The 25,411-nt window shown below is 29.9% G+C and overlaps 1 protein-coding gene across 27 annotated transcripts in view; it reads left to right on the forward strand.

Moving 5' to 3' along the window:
* The first annotated feature begins 5,028 nt into the window (after window positions 1–5,028).
* Window positions 5,029–25,411, forward strand: part of LOC130670096 (myosin heavy chain, muscle) — a 104,876-nt gene continuing 84,493 nt past the window's right edge. For all 27 annotated transcript variants that reach the window (XM_057473286.1, XM_057473279.1, XM_057473297.1 and 24 more), the window contains exons 1-4: window positions 5,029–5,046; window positions 5,706–6,048; window positions 10,668–10,811; window positions 13,584–13,740. In XM_057473286.1, the coding sequence (XP_057329269.1) occupies window positions 5,842–6,048; window positions 10,668–10,811; window positions 13,584–13,740 (508 nt within the window). In that variant the 5' untranslated portion in view covers window positions 5,029–5,046; window positions 5,706–5,841. The remainder of the gene's footprint in view (window positions 5,047–5,705; window positions 6,049–10,667; window positions 10,812–13,583; window positions 13,741–25,411) is intronic.

Here is a 25,411-nt window from a genome sequence, read left to right on the forward strand (position 1 = left end):
AAATAAAAATCCGAATTCCGATCATTTTCGATATTTTCAAAATTCGTGAGCGACCTCTTATAAATTTTTTATCGAGCTGATTTGTGGAGAGGCTTCTTAAAACATCGTAAACCAACAAATTTTCATGCGAGATTGAAAAAAAAAAAGTAGTCGGTTTTTTTGCGCCACCCTAATATATATATATTAGGGTGATCCAAAAAATAACAAATTTTTTTTTTTTTTCTTCCAAACAGGTTCAAAAGTTTCATTTAGATAAAAAAAGACGCCTGTAAAAATTAGAGCTCTTAATATTAACATTAAGAGGTTCCTCATCGCACTTTTCTAATTTCCATAAGAATAACATGGGAAAAATTTTTTTTACGTCTTCTGATTTTTATAAGTAGCTAACGATGCGTCATAGGAATAATTAGTAGACATTTTTTTGTAGGGAATTGAATGCTCTGCAAAAAAAGATTTCAATCATTTTTTGTGGTATCTATTTTTTCAAAAGTTGTGTGAGGTTGAAGTCGAATTCATATTAAATTTTGAGATTTACTCACTTTTCCGGTGAAACTATCAGACCTATTACAAAGTATCATCGAATCTTTTTTGTAGACAATTTTATTTCCTAGAAGTTATTTTTGATAAAGTTTTTTCGAATTCCACATTGTTTTCTAGTTATTTTTATTTTAATGTCAAGCTCTTAAAATCGATCAGAAGACTATTTTTTTATGAGCATGACATTAGAATAAAAATAACTAGAAAACAATGCAGAATTCGAAAAAACTTTATAAAAAATAACTTTTAGGGAATAAAATTGTCCTCAAAAAAGGTTTACTGATATTTTGTAATAAGTCTGATAGTTTCGCCGGAAAAGTAGAAAATCTCAAAATTTAATATGAATTCGACTTCAACCTCAAATAACTTTTGAACAAATAGATTCCTCAAAAAATGATAAGAATCTTTTTTTGTAGAGCATTTAATTTCCTACAAAAACAAGTCTGCCAATTATTTATATGACGCATCGTTAGCTACTTATAAAAATCAGAAGACGTAAAAAAAATTTTTCCCATGTTATTCTTATGGGAAATATAAAAGTGCGATGAGAAACCTCTTAATGTTAATATTAAGAGCTCTAATTTTCACAGGTGTCTTTTTTTATCTAAATGAAACTTTTGAACCTGTTTGGAATAAAAAAAAAAGTTTGTTATTTTTTGGATCACCCTAATATATATATATATATATATATATATATATATATATATATATATATATATATATATATATATATATATATATATATATATATATATATATATATATATATATATATAAATATATATATATTTAAATATTTATGGTTTCATGTCAATGAAGTCTGATCAAATTTAATCACACATAGACATATATAACTACATATCGGTTTATATCAGTCATGTCTGAACAGATCTAATTATATATAGGCCTATATCTAATTATATTTGGATTTGTATCAATCATGTCTGATCAGATCTAATTATGTATAGACTTATATATGATCATATTTACGGTTATAACAGCCAGGTATGATTATATCTAATTATATATAGACTCATATATGATCAGACTTGATCATATATATACTTATGTATGATTATATATGGGGTTATAACAGCCAGATATGATCAGATCTAATTATATATAGACTTATATATGGGCTTATAACAGCCAGGTATGATCAGATGTAATTATGTATGGGGTCATATATAATTACATATAATTGTATATAATTATATATGACCCCATATATAATCATGCATGATTATATATAACTTCATATATGATTATATATAATCATATATGATCATATATATGAACATATATAATCATATATGATTAGACAAAATCTTTTTTCATCGGGTGGACTTACCCCGGTGATTTTTTACAGTGTAGAAGTACTTTTTTTAATTTGTCAAAAACTCATTACTGTCTTCGATACTCATGTACATTCATTTATAGTAATTGGGTTTGTTAACGAACATTCTATAATACGTCATGAAAATTTATACGATCCATATCCTTCAGCTTTAATTCAAAAGAAAAACACGTACTATGTAATGTAAAATTAAATATTTTAATATTTCAATAAAGAAACTTTTTAACTATATATTATATAATTGAATTTGAAATTATTTCATACCACATACTGTAAAAAAAACGTCATAAGTAAGTAAATAGTATTAATCAGTGTTTAAAATCAATGTAATGAATAAGAATATTATAATTGACAGTAAAATAGTAATTTATTGACACAATATTACACTGAACAAAATAAGAAAGATATAGTATTTACTAATTATAATATGCCTACGCCGTTAAAAAATACCGGTATACAAGCACACAACGACGATGAAAAATACGATTTATATCATTAATGCAAGAATTTCTTTTTCTTATCGATTAATTTTTTATTTTATCTTTAAAAAAAAAAAAAACTAAAATTTACGTCATATAATTATGTATATTCTATTACTTTACATTTCTTGATATTAAATAATAATTTCTTAATAAAATTGTAATGAAGTTAAAGTTGAAAATTTATCTATGTTAACCTCAAATTTGTTATGGGTATTTGCCTATATAAATCATTTGGATTTCTGGCGTATCGTTAACGGAACGATTCAGAAGATAGTGATTATAACAACACGGATCGTTACTATAGCAAAACGATCTTGTGATTTCGGGATTCGCCTGGATCGCGATAATCACGATCCGATAGACCAAGATTTTCCGTATACAATGGATAACCAACCGAGTAGAGTGAATATCACGGTACCGTTGATCGGTGAGCGCAATATTTTTTTCTCCGTGTATAATTAAATCATATATCTTATCATATGACTTAAACTATAGTATAAAATATTATAAGCAATACTTATAAGTTAGCATGTAAAAAAAATATATTACCGATATATCCGTTGCAAATTATAAAATCATATAATATTTTGGCAAAATTTTGTATAGGGCTCCATATATGACTTCTTACAATTCTATATAATTTATCAAATATTTTGAATTATACCGAAGCTCATATATTGCTTTTTCATACGGGATATCATTTTTTTTTCAGGTAGCTTTTTCATGCAGAGAGATAGCTTCAATTGGCGTTTTAATTATGACAATTATGACTTATTACAGAGTTTTGTAAAGCTTGGAGAATCAGATTCGAAGACCTATGCATAAATTTCAGGAGCATTCAATAGCTTACTAGAAATTAAACTATTAACAGGGGTTATCAGATATTTTCGGCTGAGTTTTTTTTCGGAAACAAAATCTCTAAATACAAAATACAGACCGCACTTTGATGCAATACTGTCTAATCTAGCGAAGTGCGCTTAAATTGTTTGACAATCTTCGTTTGTTCAAGAGTAAAACTCGGCTAAAGTTTCTATTTACTGCACAAGTTCAACAAAGATAGTACCGTTCATGGACTTGAGTGTAATGGAGAGACAAGTACAAACCCCTGTTAATGAAAACAAAAATTTTTACATATTAACACTGTAAATCGAAGTGTTTTAATTTAAGACACCTGAGTGTTTTATTGCCATATAAATACATTTTAGTCACTTTCTAAATATTCGCAAACGTTTAGAAAGTGACTACAATATATTTCAATGAGAATAAAACACTTAAGTGTTTAAAATTTGAACACTTCGATTTACAATGAATTAGATGGAAAATTAAAATTAACATAGCGACCTTTTAGAGGAGCTAGAGAGCCTGACTTCCGGGAAGACTTTTTTTCGGCAACCTCTAACGTTTTAGGGCGTAAGTGCGAAAAGAAATTGAATTTTTTTTTTTAACCTCTCAAGTATAGATATTTATTAAGGATGCAGTAAATAAATGAATAAAAAAGAAAAAATTATCAATCTTAAATTATTTATTATTCTTATTATTATTATTATTATTATTATTTAACCACTGAAGAGAGAATCATCTACATTTGTTTCATTGATTTTAACTTTATATTAAATAATGTAAAAAATACCCTTAAGAGGTGTGTAAATAACACAAAAGCGAATGTCAAATTTAACACTCTTTCAGTGTCAAAAATAACATACGAGTCCGTAGAAGTTGAAGGTTATATCTTTGAGAACTTCAATACTCACATGTATTACTTTTAACATACATGAGTGTAACTTTTTCTACACAAACAGCGTATGTTAAATCATTATATGAATAAGTGTGAATTGATCGTTTTACACGCGGCAAGTGTCAATTTTGACGAATCCATTTGTTTTGTATACAGCCTTTTTTCGCTAATTTACAACGTTTCGAAAATTACCTAAAATTTAGAATTGTTTCGGTATCTTTCAATTTTTGTGATTAGTGCAGTTCAGCAAAAATTGAAACTAATGGATTTCAAAAAATTTATTGCTTTTGGCATAGCAAACGAAACTATTTTTTACCTTTAACACTCGAAAATACATTGTTTGAAAAATCAATTTTATTGTTTTTACAGCTATATTAAGTGATAATAAAATAATTCATGGAATTCGGTAACAAATAGTATCTGATTTATAACATTTATTGGAATTTAAGGAATATACGCTTGGCATCACAAATATTTGATAAATAAAAAAAAGTATCTATCTAGTAAACACAATTTCTGGAATTCTCTGATATGTTTTTTCGGTATAAGCATAGGGGCATTTGTCTTTTGTGTGTTTTTCTGTTGTCTTTTTTACACTATTTTTTTGCTAATGCTGTCTTTCGAATTGTGACTATTCAATGAACTATATGCGCTTGTTTTGAGGAATCAGTCAATTGTAGGGTCGTAGACAGTAAGTATAACATATTTTTTTTGGACTTCTATTTTCATCTTACATCGAATATGTCTCACGGCTTACTCTGTCACACATTTAGTTTCGTCTCCACCTAAAAAGGCCGATTTGTGTACACAGTAACGAAAGACTGGATTGGTTAATAATACCAACCAATGACGTGGTGTGTTACAAATTAGGATCACGTTGCACGTGCTTATATTGAGGTCTTGTATACGTTGCTCTGTCAGAACAGCTTTTAAAAGTAAGTCCATTTGTATAACATGTTTTGTGATTTGATTTAATTTATGTGAAAATGTGTATTATTTCATGAATTAGCCATATCAAAGTGAAAAATATGTATTAGTTCTCTGATTACCCTCACATTATAAAACACCAAAAATTTCCGTATGTGACAGTTTTTTCGTTGTAAATTTTTTAAATTATAATCAACAGGAAAAATATAAATTTCAAGTGTTTATAACCGATTTTTTTTTGGTTTTATCAATGTTATTCTGAGTGTCATGTGTGAATAGTTACCACAAAGTAATTGGATTTTTTTGAATTTCACCTGATACAAAAAAAAAATAATAATAATAATAATAATAAATTTTGTAGAACTGTCAATTAAATTTATGTTCAAAGAGTGTTAATAATTATATAGCTATTTACAGAATAGTACTTGAACTATTTAAAAAGTTTTTTTGGAACACTTTTTGGATTCATGTGTGATTTTTTTGGTGTTATGCGAAACATAATTTGATTGTAACTGTAGTTATTTTATTTTGGAAACCTAACATAATTCGAACTGACAATATATAATCATTTAAATTTAATTCAATATAGATATGAATACATAATTATCTTTTTTTATTTTTTTTCTTATGGTTTTAACCGCTAATTACAATATTTGGTTTTCTGTAGGGCCAAATAGAACCGGATGAATAACAGAACATTCGCATCAAATATTGTTGCTTAAAACTATTGGTCTTCTGGAATTGAGCGAAAAAACACAAATTATTAATTTTTCTCAATTAATCGATTTATACTTTAACGAAAAATGCCGAAACCACCACCAAAACCAGAAGAAGATCCCGATCCAACTCCATATCTCTTTGTATCTCTTGAGCAAAAGAGAATCGATCAGTCAAAACCTTATGATGCTAAAAAAGCTTGTTGGGTGCCAGATGAAAAAGAGGGGTATCTTCTTGGGGAAATTAAAGCTACTAAAGGCGATATTGTATCCGTTATATTACCGGGTGGTGAGGTATGTATATTTTTTAATTTTTCACTACAGAAATCAATCAATGTCTAAATTCATGAAACATCTCAATCGATTAGATTAATTTATTGTTCAGAGCAGATTCTTTCAAATTGAAAAGTTCTTCTAAAATTGCTTAACATAAAATAATTGCGTTCAAGTTTGAATCGATAAACAATACTACTTTTGAAATTTATACACGGAGAAAGCGAGCCTAAAAAATTTGAAGATATTTAGTATATTATACATATAATTACGGTTCATTCATTGTGTATTGCCAAAGATATAGTAAAAATGGAGATGTTTTAATGGATACCGCAAGATGATTAAATAAACTTTTGTATTAACATTTTTATCCTACATGAAAAAGCTATATATTGTTTAAAAAATATAGTGAGTATGTGATAAGTATATGGCGGCAAAAATATCTATATTCATCAATGTATGTTTTTTTACACATATTCAATTGTGTATTTATAATAATAAATTCATTTTCATATAATTTTTTATACTAATTTTATATATATAATCTCATATAATGCTCAGTATATTTTTGTCGTATGACTGATTAAAAAAACTCGACTAATTTCTTTTTTAAATTATACAAAAAATATTGTTCGAAATGACGAAAAAAAATCGGTCTATCGGTTAACCCTGCGGGCCAGCCCCAAAACTTCCCGCTGTTTTCGAGCTCGTTGAGCTCGAAAACATTATTGTGGATACATTTTCGAGCTCTTCGAGCTCGAAAATACTTTTGTATGCCATTGTTTTCTAAAAAAACATTTTTTAGCATTTCTATCTCCCACGATATCTCGCGAACGAATTAACCGACTTTGATGGTTGAGGCGGCAATCGACGCGTTTTATTAAGTTCTAGAGCTGATTAGATTTTAAAATCGAATGATTCAATTTTTCTGTAGATATCTGGAAAAAAACGTTTTTCACTATTTTTTTAATCAACGATATCTCGTAAACGAATTGACCGATTAAGACGGTTGAGGTGGCAATCGACATGTTTTATTGAGGTCTTGAACTGATAAAATTTTGGGAATGATTGGTTTTGTCGTTTCGACGATATTTGCAAAAAACCGTTTCCTACTGTTTCTTTCGTCGACGATATCTTTTGAACGGATTATCTGATTGAGACGTTCTTGGTGGCAATCGAAAGCTTTTATCGAGTTCTAGAGCTGGTTAGATTTTTGAATTGATCGATTCAACAGTTTTCACAATATCCAAAAAAAACGAAAAAAAAAATTTTTTTTTTTTCGTATTTCTTAAATATCTCAGAGTTTATTTGACTAAATGGTCTAAAATTTTTTTGAAAATCTAAGTTCAGAAAATATCTTTCGAATGCCGCAAGAACCATCTAAATCGGTTCATTCATCAAAAAGATATGAGAGGGTTACATCCACACACACACACACACACACACACACACACACACACACACACACACACACACACACACACACACACACACACACACACACACACACACACACACACACACACACACACACACACACACACATCGCTCTGAAAATGTCAGAAGAGCATCCTAGCACCTTCAAATGTCGACATATGATAAAAACCCGGTTTTTGAAAATCTCAGCGGGAAGTTAAAAATACTGTTTAGGTTTTAGCTCTAAATATTGATGTTAACAACCGCCTTATCGCAACTTTCGATTTCCCATTTAAATAACATGGGTAATATTTTTTTAAAAGTCTGGAATTTTATTTCTCATTAGTGAATCAGAATATCAAAAAAATCAATGGACATTTTCGTTGAAAATTAAACGCTCTACAAAAAATGTCTTCTATCATTTTTCGATAAATTTAATTTTTCTAAAGTTATTCAAGGTCAAACCCGGGAAAAAATATTATATACAATTTTATAAAGTAAGATCTTAGAAGGGAAGTAATAATTAGATAACATTTAATATAATTGTATGAAATTTTTTTAAGATTTATACGATTTCATGAACATATATACAATTTTATAAAATGAGATCTTAGAAAGGAAGTAATAAGTAAATGAAATTTTATAAAATTGTATAAAATTTTATATCATTTCATAAAACTTTAGAAAATTAGATGTCATTATTGCATCTAGTGTGGGGTAGCATTGTGTAAAATTTGATAAAATTTCACACAATTTTGTAAAATTTTATAAAGCTTATAACAAATTATTATAAAAATTGTTATGAAACTATTATAAAAATTGTCATATGACAACTGTATACATTGAGGTGATCCAAAAAATAACAAATTTTTTTTTTTTCTCGCAAACAGATTCAAAAGTTTCATTTAGATAAAAAAAGACACCTGTGAAAATTAGAGCTCTTAATATTAACATTAAGAGGTTCCTCATCGCACTTTTCTATTTCCCATAAGAATAACATGGGAAAAATTTTTTTTACGTCTTCTGATTTTTATAAGTAGCTAACGATGCGTCATAGGAATAATTAGTAGACATTTTTTTGTAGGGAATTGAATGCTCTACAAAAAAAGATTCTTATCATTTTTTGAGGAATCTATTTGTTCAAAAGTTATTTGAGGTTAAAGTTGAATTCATATTAAATTTTGAGATTTTCTTACTTTTCCGGCGAAGCTATCAGACCTATTACAAAATATCAGTAGACCTTTTTTGTAGACAATTTTATTTCCTAGAAGTTATTTTTGATAAAGTTTTTTCGATTTCCGCATTGTTTTCTAGTTATTTTTATTTTAATGTCATGCTCATAAAAAAAATAGTTTTCTGATCGATTTTAAGAGCTTGACATTAAAATAAAAATAACTAGAAAACAATGTGGAATTCGAAAAAACTTTATCAAAAATAACTTCTAGGAAATAAAATTGTCTACAAAAAAGATTCGATGATACTTTGTAATAGGTCTGATAGTTTCACCGGAAAAGTGAGTAAATCTCAAAATTTAATATGAATTCGACTTCAACCTCACACAACTTTTGAAAAAATAGATACCACAAAAAATGATTGAAATCTTTTTTTGCAGAGCATTCGATTCCCTACAAAAGCATGCCTGCCAATTATTCCTATGACGCATTGTTAGCTACTTGTAAAAATCAGGAGACGTAAAAAAAATTTTTTCCATATTATTCTTATGAAAAATAGAAAAGTGCGATGAGGAACCTCTTAATGTTAATATTAAGAGCTCTAATTTTTACAGGCGTCTTTTTTCATCTAAATGAAATTTTTGAACCTGTTTCCGAGAAAAAAAAAAAAAATTGTTATTTTTTGGATCACCCTAATAATTATATATGCTTATATCTAGCAAGATCAAATATTTGGATGTATTTGGTTATATACAGATATACCAAGATCCAGACATATCTGGTTGGATCCAAACGTTTTTTATCGGGAAACTAATGAACTGATTTTGATGTTCGAGGTGGTGATCGGCGCGTCTTATCAAGTTCTAGAGCTGATTAGATTTTGAAGTTAATCGTTCGCGTCGTTTCGGAGAAATTAAAAAAAAACTAATAAAAAAATTTTTTTTTTGTTGTAATTCTAAATTATCCTTGAGTCTACTCGATCAAATGATCTGAAATTTTAAGAAAAGTTGGCGGCCAACAAACTCTTTCGATTGCCACCTCAACCATCTTAATCGGCCAATTCATTAAAAAGATATCAAGAGTTTACATCCACACACACACACACACACACACACACACACACACACACACACACACACACACACACACACACACACACACACACACACACACACACACACACACACACACACATACATACACTGGGACATCATTCTGAAAATAGTCAGAATAGCTTTCTACACGGAAAAAAATAAATAGAACTGGCTACCATGTCAGATAGTAGTCAGTGCCATCTGTAGAAAAAAAAAATTGAGATAGCAGTGGATCCTATCTACGTAGTACTGGCTACTCTCTACATTGTACTCAGCACCATGTCGGATGTTGCTCACTACTATCCTACATAGTAAACTCTTACATATTGCCCAGTTCTATGTACATGGCAGCCAGTCGTATGTCAGATAGCAAAGGTTACTTTTTAAACATATTACCGACTGCTATCTGCAGATAGCGCCTGCGTCTATGTCAATATATTGCTGGTTACTGTGTATCATAGTAGAGAGTTCTATGTAAGATAGCAATGAGTACTATCTGAGATATTTTTTTCCGTAAGGACTTAAATAATTTTTTTTAGGGATGGCGCTAGTATTTATTATTGACAACGAACAAATAAAATTATTATCATAACTAAATTAATTATGACTTATTCAACTACGTTTACGTATTTAAATATATAATTATTAATTATATATGATATTTTTTTTTATTTGTTTACATTTATTTATATTACGTATTTAAAAATATAATTACATCATATGAGTTCGTTAATTGCTGAACTCTTAAATTTTAAATTTTATTTTATAAAATAAGTTTTTTTCATTTATGGAAGTAAATTTATAATAATAATAATAATTATTATTATAATTAATTTATCAATTTACCAAAATTCTAAAAATTGGCGGTCTCATGCGATTTCAAACAATTCCATTAAATTATATTTATAAATATAAGTGTGTTTAGAATCTAATTCATACTTTTTTCTGTTACAAATAGACTAAGGACTTCAAAAAAGATCAACTATCTCAAGTCAATCCACCAAAGTATGAGAAAGCTGAGGATATGTCGAATTTAACATATCTTAATGACGCTTCTGTTTTACACAATTTGAAACAGCGTTATTATCATAAACTCATCTACGTAAGATATGAAAAAACTAGATTCTAGCATGATATTGTTCTGTTCTATTAATTTTACGTTCTATCATTTTATCTTCACTGATAGAAGGACTTTTTAGCACTTAAAATGATTGCTTAATATTTAAGAAATCATTTTTTTGTATATTTAACAAATATTTCTTACGATTAAAGAAATATCAAGAAATAGATAATTACCCTGATTAAAAAAGTGAATTGAAAAGTATTGAAAATTATCTAAATTCTTTTCAATCCCTCGGCGGTTTTGGAAAGTATTGAATGGAATTGAAATTTCGATCGTTTGAATACTTTCCAATTCCAAAGTGGAATTCGAAAGTATTGAAAAGAATTCAATCTTTCATCATTTCAATTTAGGTATTGAGAAGGATTCGGAAAGATTCAAAAATTTCAATTCATTTCAATCTTTTTCAATCCCACTCATGACCCGAAATGTGAAATTATTTAGGTATTGAGAAGGATTCAGCAAGATTCAAAAATTTCAATTCATTTCAATCTTTTTCAATCCCACTCATGACCCGAAATGTGAAATTATTTAGGTATTGAGAAGGATTCAGAAAGATTCAAAATTTTCAATTCATTTCAATCTTTTTCAATCCCACACTTGATCGAAATATCGGATTATTTAGGTATTGAGAAGGATTCGGAAAGATTCGAAAATTTCAATTCATTTCAATCTTTTTCAATCCCACACTTGATCCGAAATGTCGAATTATTTAGGTATTGAGAAGGATTCAGAAAGATTCAAAAATTTCAATTCATTTCAATCTTTTTCAATCCCACACTTGATCCGAAATGTCGAATTATTTAGGTATTGAGAAGGATTCAGAAAGATTAAAAATATCAATTCATTTGAATCTTTTTCAATTCCTCGGAAGTTCAGAAATTCTTTTATTATTTTGGGATTGAAAAGTATTCATTTTATGTCAAAATGAATACCTTGGGGTATAGAAAGTATTCGAAAGGATTCATTTCTCATCATTTTCAATACTTTTCAATTCACTTTTTTAATCAGGGTATATATAAATCCCAAAAAATCTTTCTATCGGTGTTCCTTTTTCTCTTTTTCATTAAAAATCTATTTATTGGGCCATGAATCTAAGTATATGGCAATAATTGTAAATAACAAAATAATAGTTTTGTGATTAAAAATGATCAATGTATTATATAGTTCATAAATGTTTCAGTGATGACTAGGGTTCAATGCTTATCGGCAAATGATTTCCTTTTTAGATAGTTTCTCTTACAGCAATTTTATTCCGAATTCATAATAATCAACTGATTCATTAATACATCACCAGCTGTTATTGAGAAATTAATAACCAGTGTTCTTAACATTATCAATTTTGTTTTATTTAAAACCTTTGTAAATATTAAAAGTCGAAATTCAGTATAAAGTTTTGAAACTCAAATGGACTTTATTTGTTGCAACTGTGGTCTGGCTAATCTTAATGAATAATGTATTGGTGCATAATTAAATGAGCTTCATGAAACATTCATAATAATAATTCCATACTTTCAAGCTTGTTTGATTTTTCATTCAACGCATGTCTGATTATCGTGACTTATTATATCTGCAAAGCCAACCCTAAATGTCCGTTTACCAATCGGTGGTTAATAATTCGTCAAAAAGCAAATGGCGTCCCATGCTCCTCTACAGCGTGTGTTTATGAGGTCATAAACAACCGCATTTGAATCCATAAGCACATTCCTCAAAATCATTATCGACCATTCTCAAAAACAAACTCTACTATTATCACTACAACAAATAATCTCGACACTAGATATATTCAGAATAAGTAGTACAAGAACAACTACTATCATATATATGATTTTGGGTTTACTTTGCTGATGTAATAATTTGCATAAATCAGACTATTGTTGAATAAAGTATAGTGCATAGCACGTAGGTTGTCTTTATCCATCAAACACAATATTCTTAGCCCTCGTCTCTGGTGTACACAACGACTCGTGTTAAAAACATTGTGCTTCCCGTATCAAGACTCACCTAATCCACTCACTATGCAATTTACTATTGTGAAATAATTTTGAAAAAAGTAAAAGTCATTTTAATGCTGAATACAGAGTCAAGAAAAAGAAGTTTTACCACAAAAATGTAATATATGTGCATAATCGCAATGCATGTACAATCTTTAAACGATTTATTCAATTTTAAAATTTCTCGTAGTCATAAACTGAATCATATTTTTTTTGTTCAATGAATTTTCATTTTTGATTGGCATAGATTTATTTTTTTTTTTATATCAAATGTGCAAATCCACACAAAAAAAAAAGAAACAGAAACAAATGATCAAAATAATTGATGATTTAGAATTTTGATTTCTATGTAAAAACAACGCTCTAACTATTTCTGTATCTTAAATGGATTGCATGGGGCTTACTGATAAATTGACTTGTTATTCATACATTCTTTGCCTACGCTGATAGAAGAATTTTTTAGCATTTAAAAATATTTCTTAATATTTAAGAAATAATTTCTTAAGAAGTCAGAAATATTTGTCAAATACAAATCAATAATTTCTTAAATATTAAGAAATCTTTTTAAATGCTAAAAAGTTTTTCAATCATTGCAGTGAACTAATATTGCATAAAAATATGTTCAATTACCTAATAATAAATTAATCGGAGTACGAATATTTTAGTTACTGGTACGCGGTCCCTTATGGACTGTAGTCAATAAAAAAAAAAATATATATATATTTTTATTTTCTATAATAATGTAATTATAATATTCCAGACATACTCTGGTCTCTTTTGTGTTGCGATCAATCCTTACAAACGATATCCTGTTTATACGGGACGATGTGCCAAATTATATCGTGGTAAAAGACGTAGCGAAGTGCCACCTCATATTTTTGCCATTTCTGATGGTGCCTATGTCAACATGTTAACAAGTAAGTCGATGCCTTAATTCATTTTTCGAAGTTTACAAACTGTAATATTTAGTTAATTACTACCAACAAACCATATAAATCAATAAATAAATAACGGTAAAATTATAAAGCAGAAAGAAAAGCAAAAAGCTGGAAAACCCAATTATGGATGCAATTAGCACTCATGTTATATTAGACAAATTCAAGTAAATGAAAAGATTATTGCATGGAGAGTCATGTGGGGCAAGTGTGCGCAGTGGGTAAGTATGCGCAAGCCCATGTATTTCAGTCCGAAATGAATGGATTTACGCACACTTACCCACAGCGCACGCTTGTCCCACATGACTCGACGACAATTTTTCATTGAAAATTTTTGTTTTTTCCATTTGAACATATTTTTTTTGTTTTTTTTCTATCAATTGTTAATTAAAATAAAATAATTATAAGTTAAATTAGAGCTTTTTGACTTAATTTTAAAGTATCGAAAATAGTTCGCACAAATATTACTAATATGCACAAGACAAAATTATATTCCGCATATTATTTAAAAAACGCGATTTATTAAAGATATAAAATGCCGTAGGATATTCCGATTTAACCAACTTTAACAACAAATGAATAAAAAAAAATCTGGGCGTCGGTTAACTCTGCGGGCCAGCCCCAAAACTTCCCGCTGTTCTCGAGCTCGATAATGCTATTACCTGCGATTATTTTTTATAAGCTTTTTAAGCTGAACCAAGTTACGTTTTTTGCTAAAGTTTGACAAGTTAAGAATCGAAAATTATTAATGAAGAAGCGGTTTTAAAATTTGAATTCTCGATGGTGTTCAATGAAATGAACGTATCGAGGCAGAAATCGATGTCAGTGATCAAAATCAAGATATAAGTGAGTTATAACTTAAGTCAGAGCAATAATATGTGAAATATCCGAGAAAAATATTAAAAACTGGGTTTTCTCAATTTCTTGCTGATAATATGATTTAAACTAAAGAACAAGTTAGATGTCATTATATGATGATCGACAGAGACTATGAAGAAAAGGGTTGGTATGATTTCAAACACATTTAGTACATTATATTTTGATTTATCCGGAAAAAATAACATTTTATGTTATTTTTTTAACTTTTCAGCGCCGATATCTTTTGAACTAATGAACCGATTTTGACGTTTGAGGCGGTGATTGGCGAGTTTTATCAAATTCTAGAGCTGATTTTGAAGTCGATCGTTCAAGTCTTTTCTGAGAAATCACTAAAAAACTAAAAAAAAACAATTTTTTTTTTCGTAATTCGCCAATATTTTCGAATCTCCTTGATCAAATGATCTAAAATTTTCAGGAAAGTTGACGGCCAACAAGCTCTTTCGATTACCACCTTAAACATCCAAATCGGTTCATTAGTTAAAAACCCGGAAAAACATGATCAGGCCTGACCATGCCTGATCATGTATGATCAGGTCTGAAATTAGACCTGATCATGCCTGTTCATGTCTGAGGCGTTAAATACACTCAGGTCTGTTCATGGCTGTTCATGTCTGTTCATGCCTGACCATGTCTGTTCATGTCTGAAGCGTTATATGCGTTCAGGCCTGATCATACCTGTCCATGCCTGTCCATGTCTGTTCATGCATGTTCATGTCTGTTCATGTCTGAAGTGTTAAATACAGTCGGGCCTGATCATACCTGCCCATGCCTGGTCATGTCTGTTCATGTCTGAAGCGTTGAATAAGCTCAGGCCTGATCAGGCCTGTTCATGCCTGGTTATATCTGTTCATGTTTGTTCATAGATATAAAATTTTTTTGACCAAGAATCTATCACGTATAACCTGGGAAAAAAGGATCAGACCTGATCAGATATGAACAGGCATGAGTCTTAAGACTTTCAGTACTTGAAGTTCGTACGAGACCTATTTTTCAACTCAATCTCTTAGGTCCACAGGTAACGAGGCGAACTTTCAAGCGCAAGGTCCACGGTTCGAATCCTAGACACTCCCATATTTTTTATTTTTTTTTCATTTTTATGAAATAATTATATATAATTGTATATAGTTATGCATAATTATATATAATTATATAGGACCATTTTTTCTATATAATTGTTTTACCAGAATGGGCATGAACAGGCATGAACAGACCTGATCAGACCTGAACATGCCTGATCAGGCCTGCTCAGGCATGGTCATTTTTCATGTCTGATCAGGCCTGAAGACTCATGCCTGCTCATGTCTGATCAGGCCTGAAATTTTTTTCCGGGAAGTTACAAAGAGTTTACACACACACACACACACACACACACACACACACACACACACACACACACACACACACACACACACACACATACACACATACATACACTCGGACATCATTCTGAAAATAGTCAGAATAGCTTCCTAGGACCTCAAAACGTCGACATCTGATGAAAACTCGATTTTCGAAAATCGGGGTAAAAACAATAACTTCCCGAACTTTTGAAAATTTACAATTTTCTTAGCGGGTAGTTATAAATCTGTCTATCGGTTGACCCTGCGAGCCAGCCCTAAAACTTCCCGCTGTTTTCGAGCTCCTTAAGCTTGAAAACTTTGTCGTGAATACGTTTTCGAGCTCTTCGAGCTCGAAAATTCGTTTGTATGCAATTGTTTTCGAAAAAAACCGTTTCATAACATTTCTTTCTCCCACGATATCTCGCGAACGAATTAACCGATTTCGATGGTTGGGTCGGCAATCAACGTGTTTTATTGAGTTCTACACTGATAGAAGGATTTAGTTCTATTTAATAAGATTTGGTTGTATTTACTAAATGATTTAGTAACGAACCTTGCAATACTAAATATGTGGTTACAGGTACCAAATCATTTAGTAAAGCTCATTTATTTCCACCAAATAAATATTTAGTAGTATTTAAGAAATGATTTATTGGGGCACAATAAATCATTTATTAGGATTAAATAACTAATTCTTTTAACTTATTTTAGCTTTTAACTTATTTTTAAGTAAAAATATACAGTATTATAAAGAAAATAACCTCATTTGATTATAATTTTTTATTTAAGATAAATAACAAATTTTTAGTTAAATAAGTTTTAGTTATACAAATCACATACATAATTTTAATATACATAAGTTGAAAATTTTAAATTAAACTCCGACGATAAATAAAATATAAGCCATTTAGTAGTAAATGAATTTGTAACGGTTTGATATATTTTTATTTTGTCTATATATTAAAAATACTATATGTTGAAAATAAAGATTTTGAGAGCTCCTCCATAATTTGAAATAATTCAGTTGAAATCAATTGAAAATTAATGTTTTTAAAATCACTGAATTGATTTGGAAATCACAGCACTAACTCCGATTGAGACGAAACGCACAATACTGTGAAAGCGGTGATATATTCACACACATACGCTACACTGATATTTCCCACAAATACATACGTACTTTTCAATCCCAAACAAGCCATCTACCGACAAAACTTACCAAAAAAATATTTAGTACCGATTACCAAATATTTATTTTACCATAATAAGATTTAATTGAGATAAAAAAATGATTTATTAAATTATAATAAATTATATTGATGGGCACAAAATATTTAGTTCTCCCAAATAAGTGGCTAAAAATTTTGTTACTAAATCCGTTTAGTACACAGAAAAAACAGTTAACTTGAATCAAGGAAAATATTCTTGATTCAAGAAATTTTTTTTGATTGATTCGGAAAATAAAAATTTACTTGCCCCAAGTAAACAATTATTTTAAAATTTGTATCTTGAATCAAATTTTTTTTTCTCACGTCAACATATTTTTACGCTTAAATCAAAAAATTTTCACTTGTTTCAAGAGTTTATATTTCTTAAAGTAAGAGATATTTTTTTTGGAGCAAGACACATTATTTTTTTGTAGCAATATTGCATTTTTTTGGTTAAAGAAAATAAAATTTCTCGGATCAAGTACTATTTTTTTTACGCAAGTATTTTTGTATTCTCCGACCAAGAAAACAAAAGTTGATTAAGCCAAGAGAAAAAATTTCTTGGGAGAAAAGATCGATATGGAAAAGGGGAAAGTCACCAGTGCTAGACAGCAGCAGCCGGAGTAGTTCGGTGCTCGCCACGAGATCGCGCCTACGACATGTAGTGTCCCTGGTAAGACATTTATTTCAGAAGTGTTATATTCCAAATTTCATTACGATTTTGTTCGAGTACTCTTCTGTCACTTGACAGAACTACAAGTACCCTTTTGAATTGTACTATAGTATATCCTATAATTCATCATGACTTCAATATTTAATATTAAAGTTTACTTGAAATTCAAGTCTTGAATAATTTTATAACAGGGCTAAGCTGCTACTCTGGTCGTCCTTACTAAGGGCGCCACTGGAAGTAATAACGGCCTCCCAGAGCCGGATCTTGGATCGTCAGGGTCGGTGTAATTTTGGTTAATTGTAAGAGAAGGATGAGGAAGGATAATTTATAAATAAATCAATATAATTTTAACTTTCCACTTTTATACCTTTTTATTTAATTAAACCTTTTTAACTTATTCTCTTATAACCTTTGCACCTTATAAACCTTTTTAAACCTTATAACTATATACCTTATATAAACCTTATACTTTTTATAAACCTTATTTTAACCTTTAATATAACCTTTTATTTTAACCTTTTTATTACCCGCAATATTTACTTAAATCTAATCCAGTTTATAACCCGCGTAATTAAAATATAGCCGTTACCTTTGGCAACTAAATTTAAAATCGCTTAACCTTCGCGAGACCTTATTTTCTAGTTTTAAAATCATGATCATCCTGATCTATTCCACACACACTCACTCAGTCCCCTGGACTATTACACACTCACACTCAATTTTATTTATTTTTGAACCGAACGGCGTCTCGCCATGGACTAGTTCTCCCACCACAACTTTTCCTTTTCAATAATTAAATTAATTAATTAAACGTTTAAATTAAAAAGATTGATTTAATTAATTAATTGTTTATTTTAATTATATTATTAATTCCCTTACGTATTTATTTTATTTTTCGATAACTTTTCCCGAAACTTTTATCAACGTTTCTTTCCTTCAAATACTCGATTATTTTATTAACGATTCCATTCTTAAATTTCCCTTTTTCCGTTTAATTCATTTATTTATTTCACTTAATTTATTTAATTATTTAATTAATTCTTTTATTTAATTTAATTTAATTTCCTTAATTAATAATTTTTACTTGTCACTACCGGTGACCTTGACTACGAAATCTTCTCAATTTTCCCGAGACACTCTTTTACCTTCTTTAATTTAATTTTCTTAATTTTGTTTTATTTTCGGATAATTTAATTTAATAATTAATTAATAAATTTCTCGACTAGAATATGGACTAGACCCGATAACTTCCGGTCCGTGGGTTACACGATCTACCTGGAAATTTCTAGAACATTTCCGGCGAACTGCCTGGAAATATTTTACTACGCAATAGCTCCGGCAGCCTGCCTGGAGTCACTTAATTTAATTAATTTATATATTTTAATTCTAGCCTATTTCTTAATTTTAATTTCCCAAATTAATTTCGACGCGACGATACCTGATACCCTTATAGGAAGAAACAATAGGCCCAAGCTTGGCCGAGGCTTGGCGCAAGACTTATTAACTCTGGGGAAAGCTTGAAATCCTAGCTTGGCTCAAGTCTGTCTAAGCAAGCTTGAGTGACAGTGTTGTGCCAAGACTGCATCTTAGTATTGGCCCAATAACCAATGCCAGTATTGTGCCAAGATTGCATCTAAGTATTGGCCCAATATCGAGAGCCAGTATTGTGCCAAGATTGTTGCTAAATAAGCACCTATGCTTATTAAAAATAAATTAAAAAAAAAAAATATTAGTAGACATGTGCGGGATGGTAACATATGGAAATAAATTTGTACGCAGAGAAATCAGGTGGATCGATGAAACTAATTTTTTTTTTGCATTCGCTGGGTCTCGAACCTGGTCCTTCATGACTGCTAGGCAAGCGTCTTATCCACTAGGCTGTTACGCTATTCACAGAAGCCAGGGGTTTTTAGGTACCATTTGTTATTTAGACTGGTAAACCAAGGCTTATCACTTGTATAATGGCTGAACCTTGTCCCAAGACTGGCAAACGAATGCATGTCACTTGAGTATTGTCTGAACCTTGTCCCAAGACTGGCAAACCAAGACTTGTCACTTGAGCATTGGCTGAACCTTGTCCCAAGACTGGCAAACCAAGGCTTGTCACTTGAGCATTGGCTGAATCTTGGCCCAAGACTGGCAAACCAAGACTCGTCACTTGAACGTTGGTCGGATCTCGGACCAACTTTGGGAGGCCGAGCCTCGGTAGCCCAGTATTGTGCCAAGACTGGCCCCGTTGTCAATATTTTTTTTCCTACAAGGGTATACGACTAAATACTTAATAAATTTTTCCGGCTTTCGGCCTGGAATAAATTTATATAAATACCTTTACACAATTAAATTTTCGCTGTTTTGTCCTCGTCGTTTTTCGTCTGGTATCTGGTCCTGGGTCTTTATGTATTTCTTTTGTCCTCTCCTCAGTGTTTTCTGTCTCGTTCTGTCCGGTCTTTGTCCTTTCGCTCTCTTTCTCTCGCCAAAACTCTCGTTCTCTCCTTCACCTGCTTTTCAAGTACAATAAGTAATTTTGCCAAATTAATTACCGGCTACCTGCCTGATAATTGTTAATACACTTAGAAATTTATCACTTGGTTCCACACAATGTAACCAAGTCCCAAAATGATTAATTACCTTTTATAATTTAATTAGCGTGGATGATGGCGTCCGTTGATCGTTGAAACTCAATTTGTGCGTCTGGTCAGTTTGGTCGTTCCGGTAACAAGTATCGCTTTTCGTTCCGGCTTCCGTATATGAGATCTTCCTCCCCGCATGACTTCGGGTGTCTTCGGTTATCGGTCACTCCTACTTAACGCTAATTGGGGACTGACTGACGAGCCTCCAATTTCCACTCCCCGGTCGACTAGTCGCAACCTACCCGGATAACCCTGGGTGGTATTGCAACTATACCGACGGTGTGAACAATAGATTTTATATTTGAATTTAATTTGGACGCGGTAAATCCAATTTACCCCGTTACAATTTTCCTCGGAAAAAAAAAAACACAAAAAATTACGTTTCGAATTAAAAAAAAAAAAAAAAGAATTAACACGTCAACCCGTCGGAGAGAGAATACATTTTTGACTAAGAAAAATTTAAGTCTTTATTGAAGAAGCAAATTTTTGGAGCAATAAATTTTTTTTTCTTGCCCCAAGCAACTTTTATTTTCATTTAAGCAATTTGTTTTTCGGAGCAAGAGAATTTTTCCCTTAGGCCAAAAGATTTTTTCTTGGCCCAAGGGTTTTTTTTGTTTTCAATCAAGACGTTTATTTTTTGGAGCAAGAAAATTTTTTCTTAGCCCAAGTTAACTTTTTTTCGTTCAAAACGTTGATTTTTTGGCAAGAGATGACTTATTTTCTTTAGCCAAGAATTTTTTTTCTTAAACCAAGAAATTTTCAATTTCGCTTCAAAAATAAAACTTTTTGGAGCAAGAGAATTTACTGTCTTGAACCAAAAAAAAAATTTTGAATCAAGTGTTTTACTTTTATTGAATCAAGAAAGTAAATTCGAAAGACAATATTTTTCTTGAACCAAGTTAATTGTTTTTTTTGTGTACTCAGTATTAAATCCTTCTATCAGTGTAGTGAGCGCAGTTTTTAAATAATTTTTTTTTGCAATTAAATATCAATTAAAAAATTTGAAAACATTCTGGTGTCATCTAGACACTTCAAAGAATATGATTTTGCGGTAGTAAAAGTCGCATCACCATTTTTCAAAAAGTTATTCAATTGTTAATCAACATTTTTTCTACGGGTTTGTGTTGTCATAAAAGGCGGCATAAAAATTCAAATAATTAATCTATAAATTTTTTGTTTCTTGGAGCCTTTTTTATAAACATACTTAACAAGATGACAGTATGAAAGTTTATACAATATTTTGATTTCATTAATTATTAATTTTTGAACTACCAAAAAAATTAAAAATTAAAATAATGTATGTTAAATAATTTTAACCTATCACTGATTTCATATTCTTGTTAGGCATTATATGATTACTTTTCAAATTTTTTCTTGCCATTTGTTTATAAATTTTTTATAAACAAATGGATTAATTAAATATTTTTGAAAAATTTTTTTTTCACCATATTGTTAGCGTAAGGAAATAATGATTTAAAAAAAAAAATTTTTTCTTAAAAACAATATCTTATTGTTCATAATCGTTTTTTTCATCAAGGAATCGTTTTTTTTTAATTATAATTTGTATTTCTAAATATAATGGCAAAAAAAAATTTTTTTTTGTCAACAATTTATTCATTTGTTTGTTTGACAATTTTTTTTTAATTTTAATTTTTTTCTAGAACATAAAAAAATTACAAAAACAGCAACCTGTAACAATATGGCAAATAAAAATTTTTTCAATTTTTTAAAAAACATCTGGATTTTGGAGTATGACAAAGTCCAAGCACTGACTCAATTTGTCAACAAACAAATTGCTGTAACTTTGCAACTATTGCAAACACAGTTTTCGACCTTCGAGTCGTTTTTATACAGTATGAGTTAAGCTTTCTTATAAATTTCAAACCTAACGTTTATCTGTTATAGTTCTCTAACAACACACATTTATTTATAATAATTATAAATGCATTTTTAAGAAAAAATTTTTTTTTTTTTAATTATTATTTCCTAACGCTAACAATATGGTGAACAAAAATTATCCAAAAATATTTAATTAATCCATTTGTTTATAAAAAGATTGTAAAGTTTATAAAATGGCATGAAAAATTTGAAAAGTAATCATATCATGCCTAACAAGAATATAAAATATGTGATAGCTTAAAATTAAAAAAAACACTTGAGAATACAAAATAATAATGCTCACTGTACGTATCATTAGAGTACGACTGATATACTATATATATATATATATATATATATATATATATATATATATATATATATATATATATATATATATATATATATATATTTATATATTTATCATTTAAAGACGCCGCAGAGTATATATTATATATATACTACATATATTATATATATACTAGGGTGGTCCGTTTGGAACGACTATTTTTTTTTTCGCTATACTAATTGTTATTTAATGAAAAAAAAATTCTATATTTCTTATTTGTCATTATTTTAAGCCGAAGGAACGTGTTTATTAAATTTCAAGATTACAGATTATTTTGCATTGTTTAAAAAATTTGATCAATTAAAAAATACATTATTATCTTTGAATATTTTCAGCGGCCGAATTTGCCCCAACTATAGTGAATCAGCCGAAAAAATGAATTAATATATTACATTTTTCATAATTTGACGATAAAAATATGGAAGAATCATTTTTTTAGAATTTTCGGGTGGTCCAATTTGCCCTAGGTGTTATGGGTAGGGCTAAAAATGCGGAAATATATTAAATTTTTTTTAATTCGATGATGAAAATTTGAAAGAATTATTTTTTTTTAACTTTTGGCTGATCCATTTTATCCCAGGTGTCATGCGTAGGGTCAAAAATGCACAAATATGTGGGATTTATAGTAATTAGACGAAAAAACAAATTTATTTTTTGATCAAAATTTCAGAGAGGCCGCTCTGCCCCATCCTCCCTTACAATTTATTTACTTTTGTTTTAAATTATGTTGTCAATTATACGTTGTGTTTAGCTAAGAAAAAAAAAGAGCCACAAATAAACATTTTTCTATACGTTAAATTATTAATATTTATTTTTTTTTATTTTAAAAGCCTCATAACTTTTAACCTATACACTTTAACGAATTTCATTTCAGGACCTTTTCTGTAGAGCATCGAATTTTCTTCAAGTAACTGGCCAAATCTGAGCCGTAAGTCTGACGGTTTCCCGTTAAAATGCAAAAAAAGCGTTTTTTATTAAAAAATCAACTTCTACTGAGACCCCACCTCAAAATATACAAGTTAGGGTAAAATTTCTTTAAAGCTCTGAAAGAGCAACTAAATACCTACAAATCCCACCTATGAACATAAACGTAACGTAAAACGCCGCTGAGCTATAGAGAAGTAAAAAAAAATCCTAACTTTTCCATGTATTTTAAATGGGATACTTTCAAAATCAAATGTAAAGTACTTAATATTAAAATTAAGAGCTAAAACTTTCAGAGAATTTTTTTTTTTCAATGTCTACAACAATATTTTTCAGTGGGAGCGAAAAAAAAAAATCGGTCTGTCAGTTGACCCTGCGGGCCAGCCCCAAAACTTCCCGCTGTTTCCGAGCTCGCTGAGCTCGAGAACATTATTGTGAATATATTTTCGAGCTCTTCGAGCTCGCAATTACTTTTGTATGCCATTGTTTTGTAAAAAACCATTTTTTAGCATTTCTTTCTTCCACGATATCTCGCGAACGAATTAACCGATTTTGATGGTTGAGGTGGCAATCGACGCGTTTTATCAAGTTCTAAAGCTGGTCGAATTTTGAAATTGATTTATTCAGCCGTTTTTGAGAAATTTCAAAAAAACCAAGGAAAAAATTTTTTTTGAATTCTTTCGTCAACGGTTTCTCTTGAACGAATGAACCGATTTTGATGGTTGAGGTGGCATTCGACGCGGCTTATAGAGTTTTAGAGCTGATTAGATTTTGGAATAAATCCATCGAGCAAATTAAAAGTTATCCAAATAAAACATTTTCGAAAAAATTTTATTTTTGAAATATCTCTGAACGCACCCTACCGATTTAGTTCAAATTTATACGGCCTCAAGACATTAACAAGCCGCGTCGAATGACACCTCAACGATCAAAATCGGTTCATCCGTTCAAGAGTTATGAATATTTACATACATACATACGTACGTACGTACGTACGTACGTACGTACGTACGTACGTACGTACGTACACACATACATACACTCGGACATCATCGTGAAATTAGTCAGGATAGCTTCCTAGGACCTCGAAACGTCGACATCTGATGGAAATTCGATTTTCGTAAATCGGACCGAAACCAATAACTTCCCGAATTTTTGAAAATTTACAATTTTCTTAGCGGGAAGTTAAAAATAGTCGTTCCAAACGGATCACCCTAACATATATAGGTATATTGTATACATACAATGCATTGGTACGGTGCCCCGTTGGATATCATATACTATGGAGACTATATACGTATATAGTCTCCATACCCTATACACTCACGCCGTAAAGTATATATCATATACCTATATATATTGTATATGTATATATAGGTATATTGTATACATACAATGCATTCGTACGCTACCTCGTAGGATACACTATACTATGGAGACTATATACATATATAGTATCCATATCCTATACTCCATACACTAAACTATACGTACATAGTCTGCATACCCTATACTCTCCCGCCTGAAAAGTGAAAGTCGTAACGCGTAACGGTCGTAACGAGGTCATTCGTTGAACGTATTTTACTCCTCATATTTTTTCCATACCGGGCTCCTTGTATGAAAATCGATTCTTAAGGAGTAAACTCCAAAAATTTCTTGCTCCAAAAGTTTGCTTCTTTAATAAAGACTTAAATTTTTCTCAGTCTAAAATGTATTCTCTTTCCGAAAGGTTTATTCTTCGCATGTTGATTCTTTTTTTTTTTCATCTGAAA

The sequence above is a fragment of the Microplitis mediator genome, chromosome 6 (genome assembly GCF_029852145.1).
Source record: "Microplitis mediator isolate UGA2020A chromosome 6, iyMicMedi2.1, whole genome shotgun sequence".
Lineage (NCBI taxonomy): Eukaryota > Metazoa > Arthropoda > Insecta > Hymenoptera > Braconidae > Microplitis > Microplitis mediator.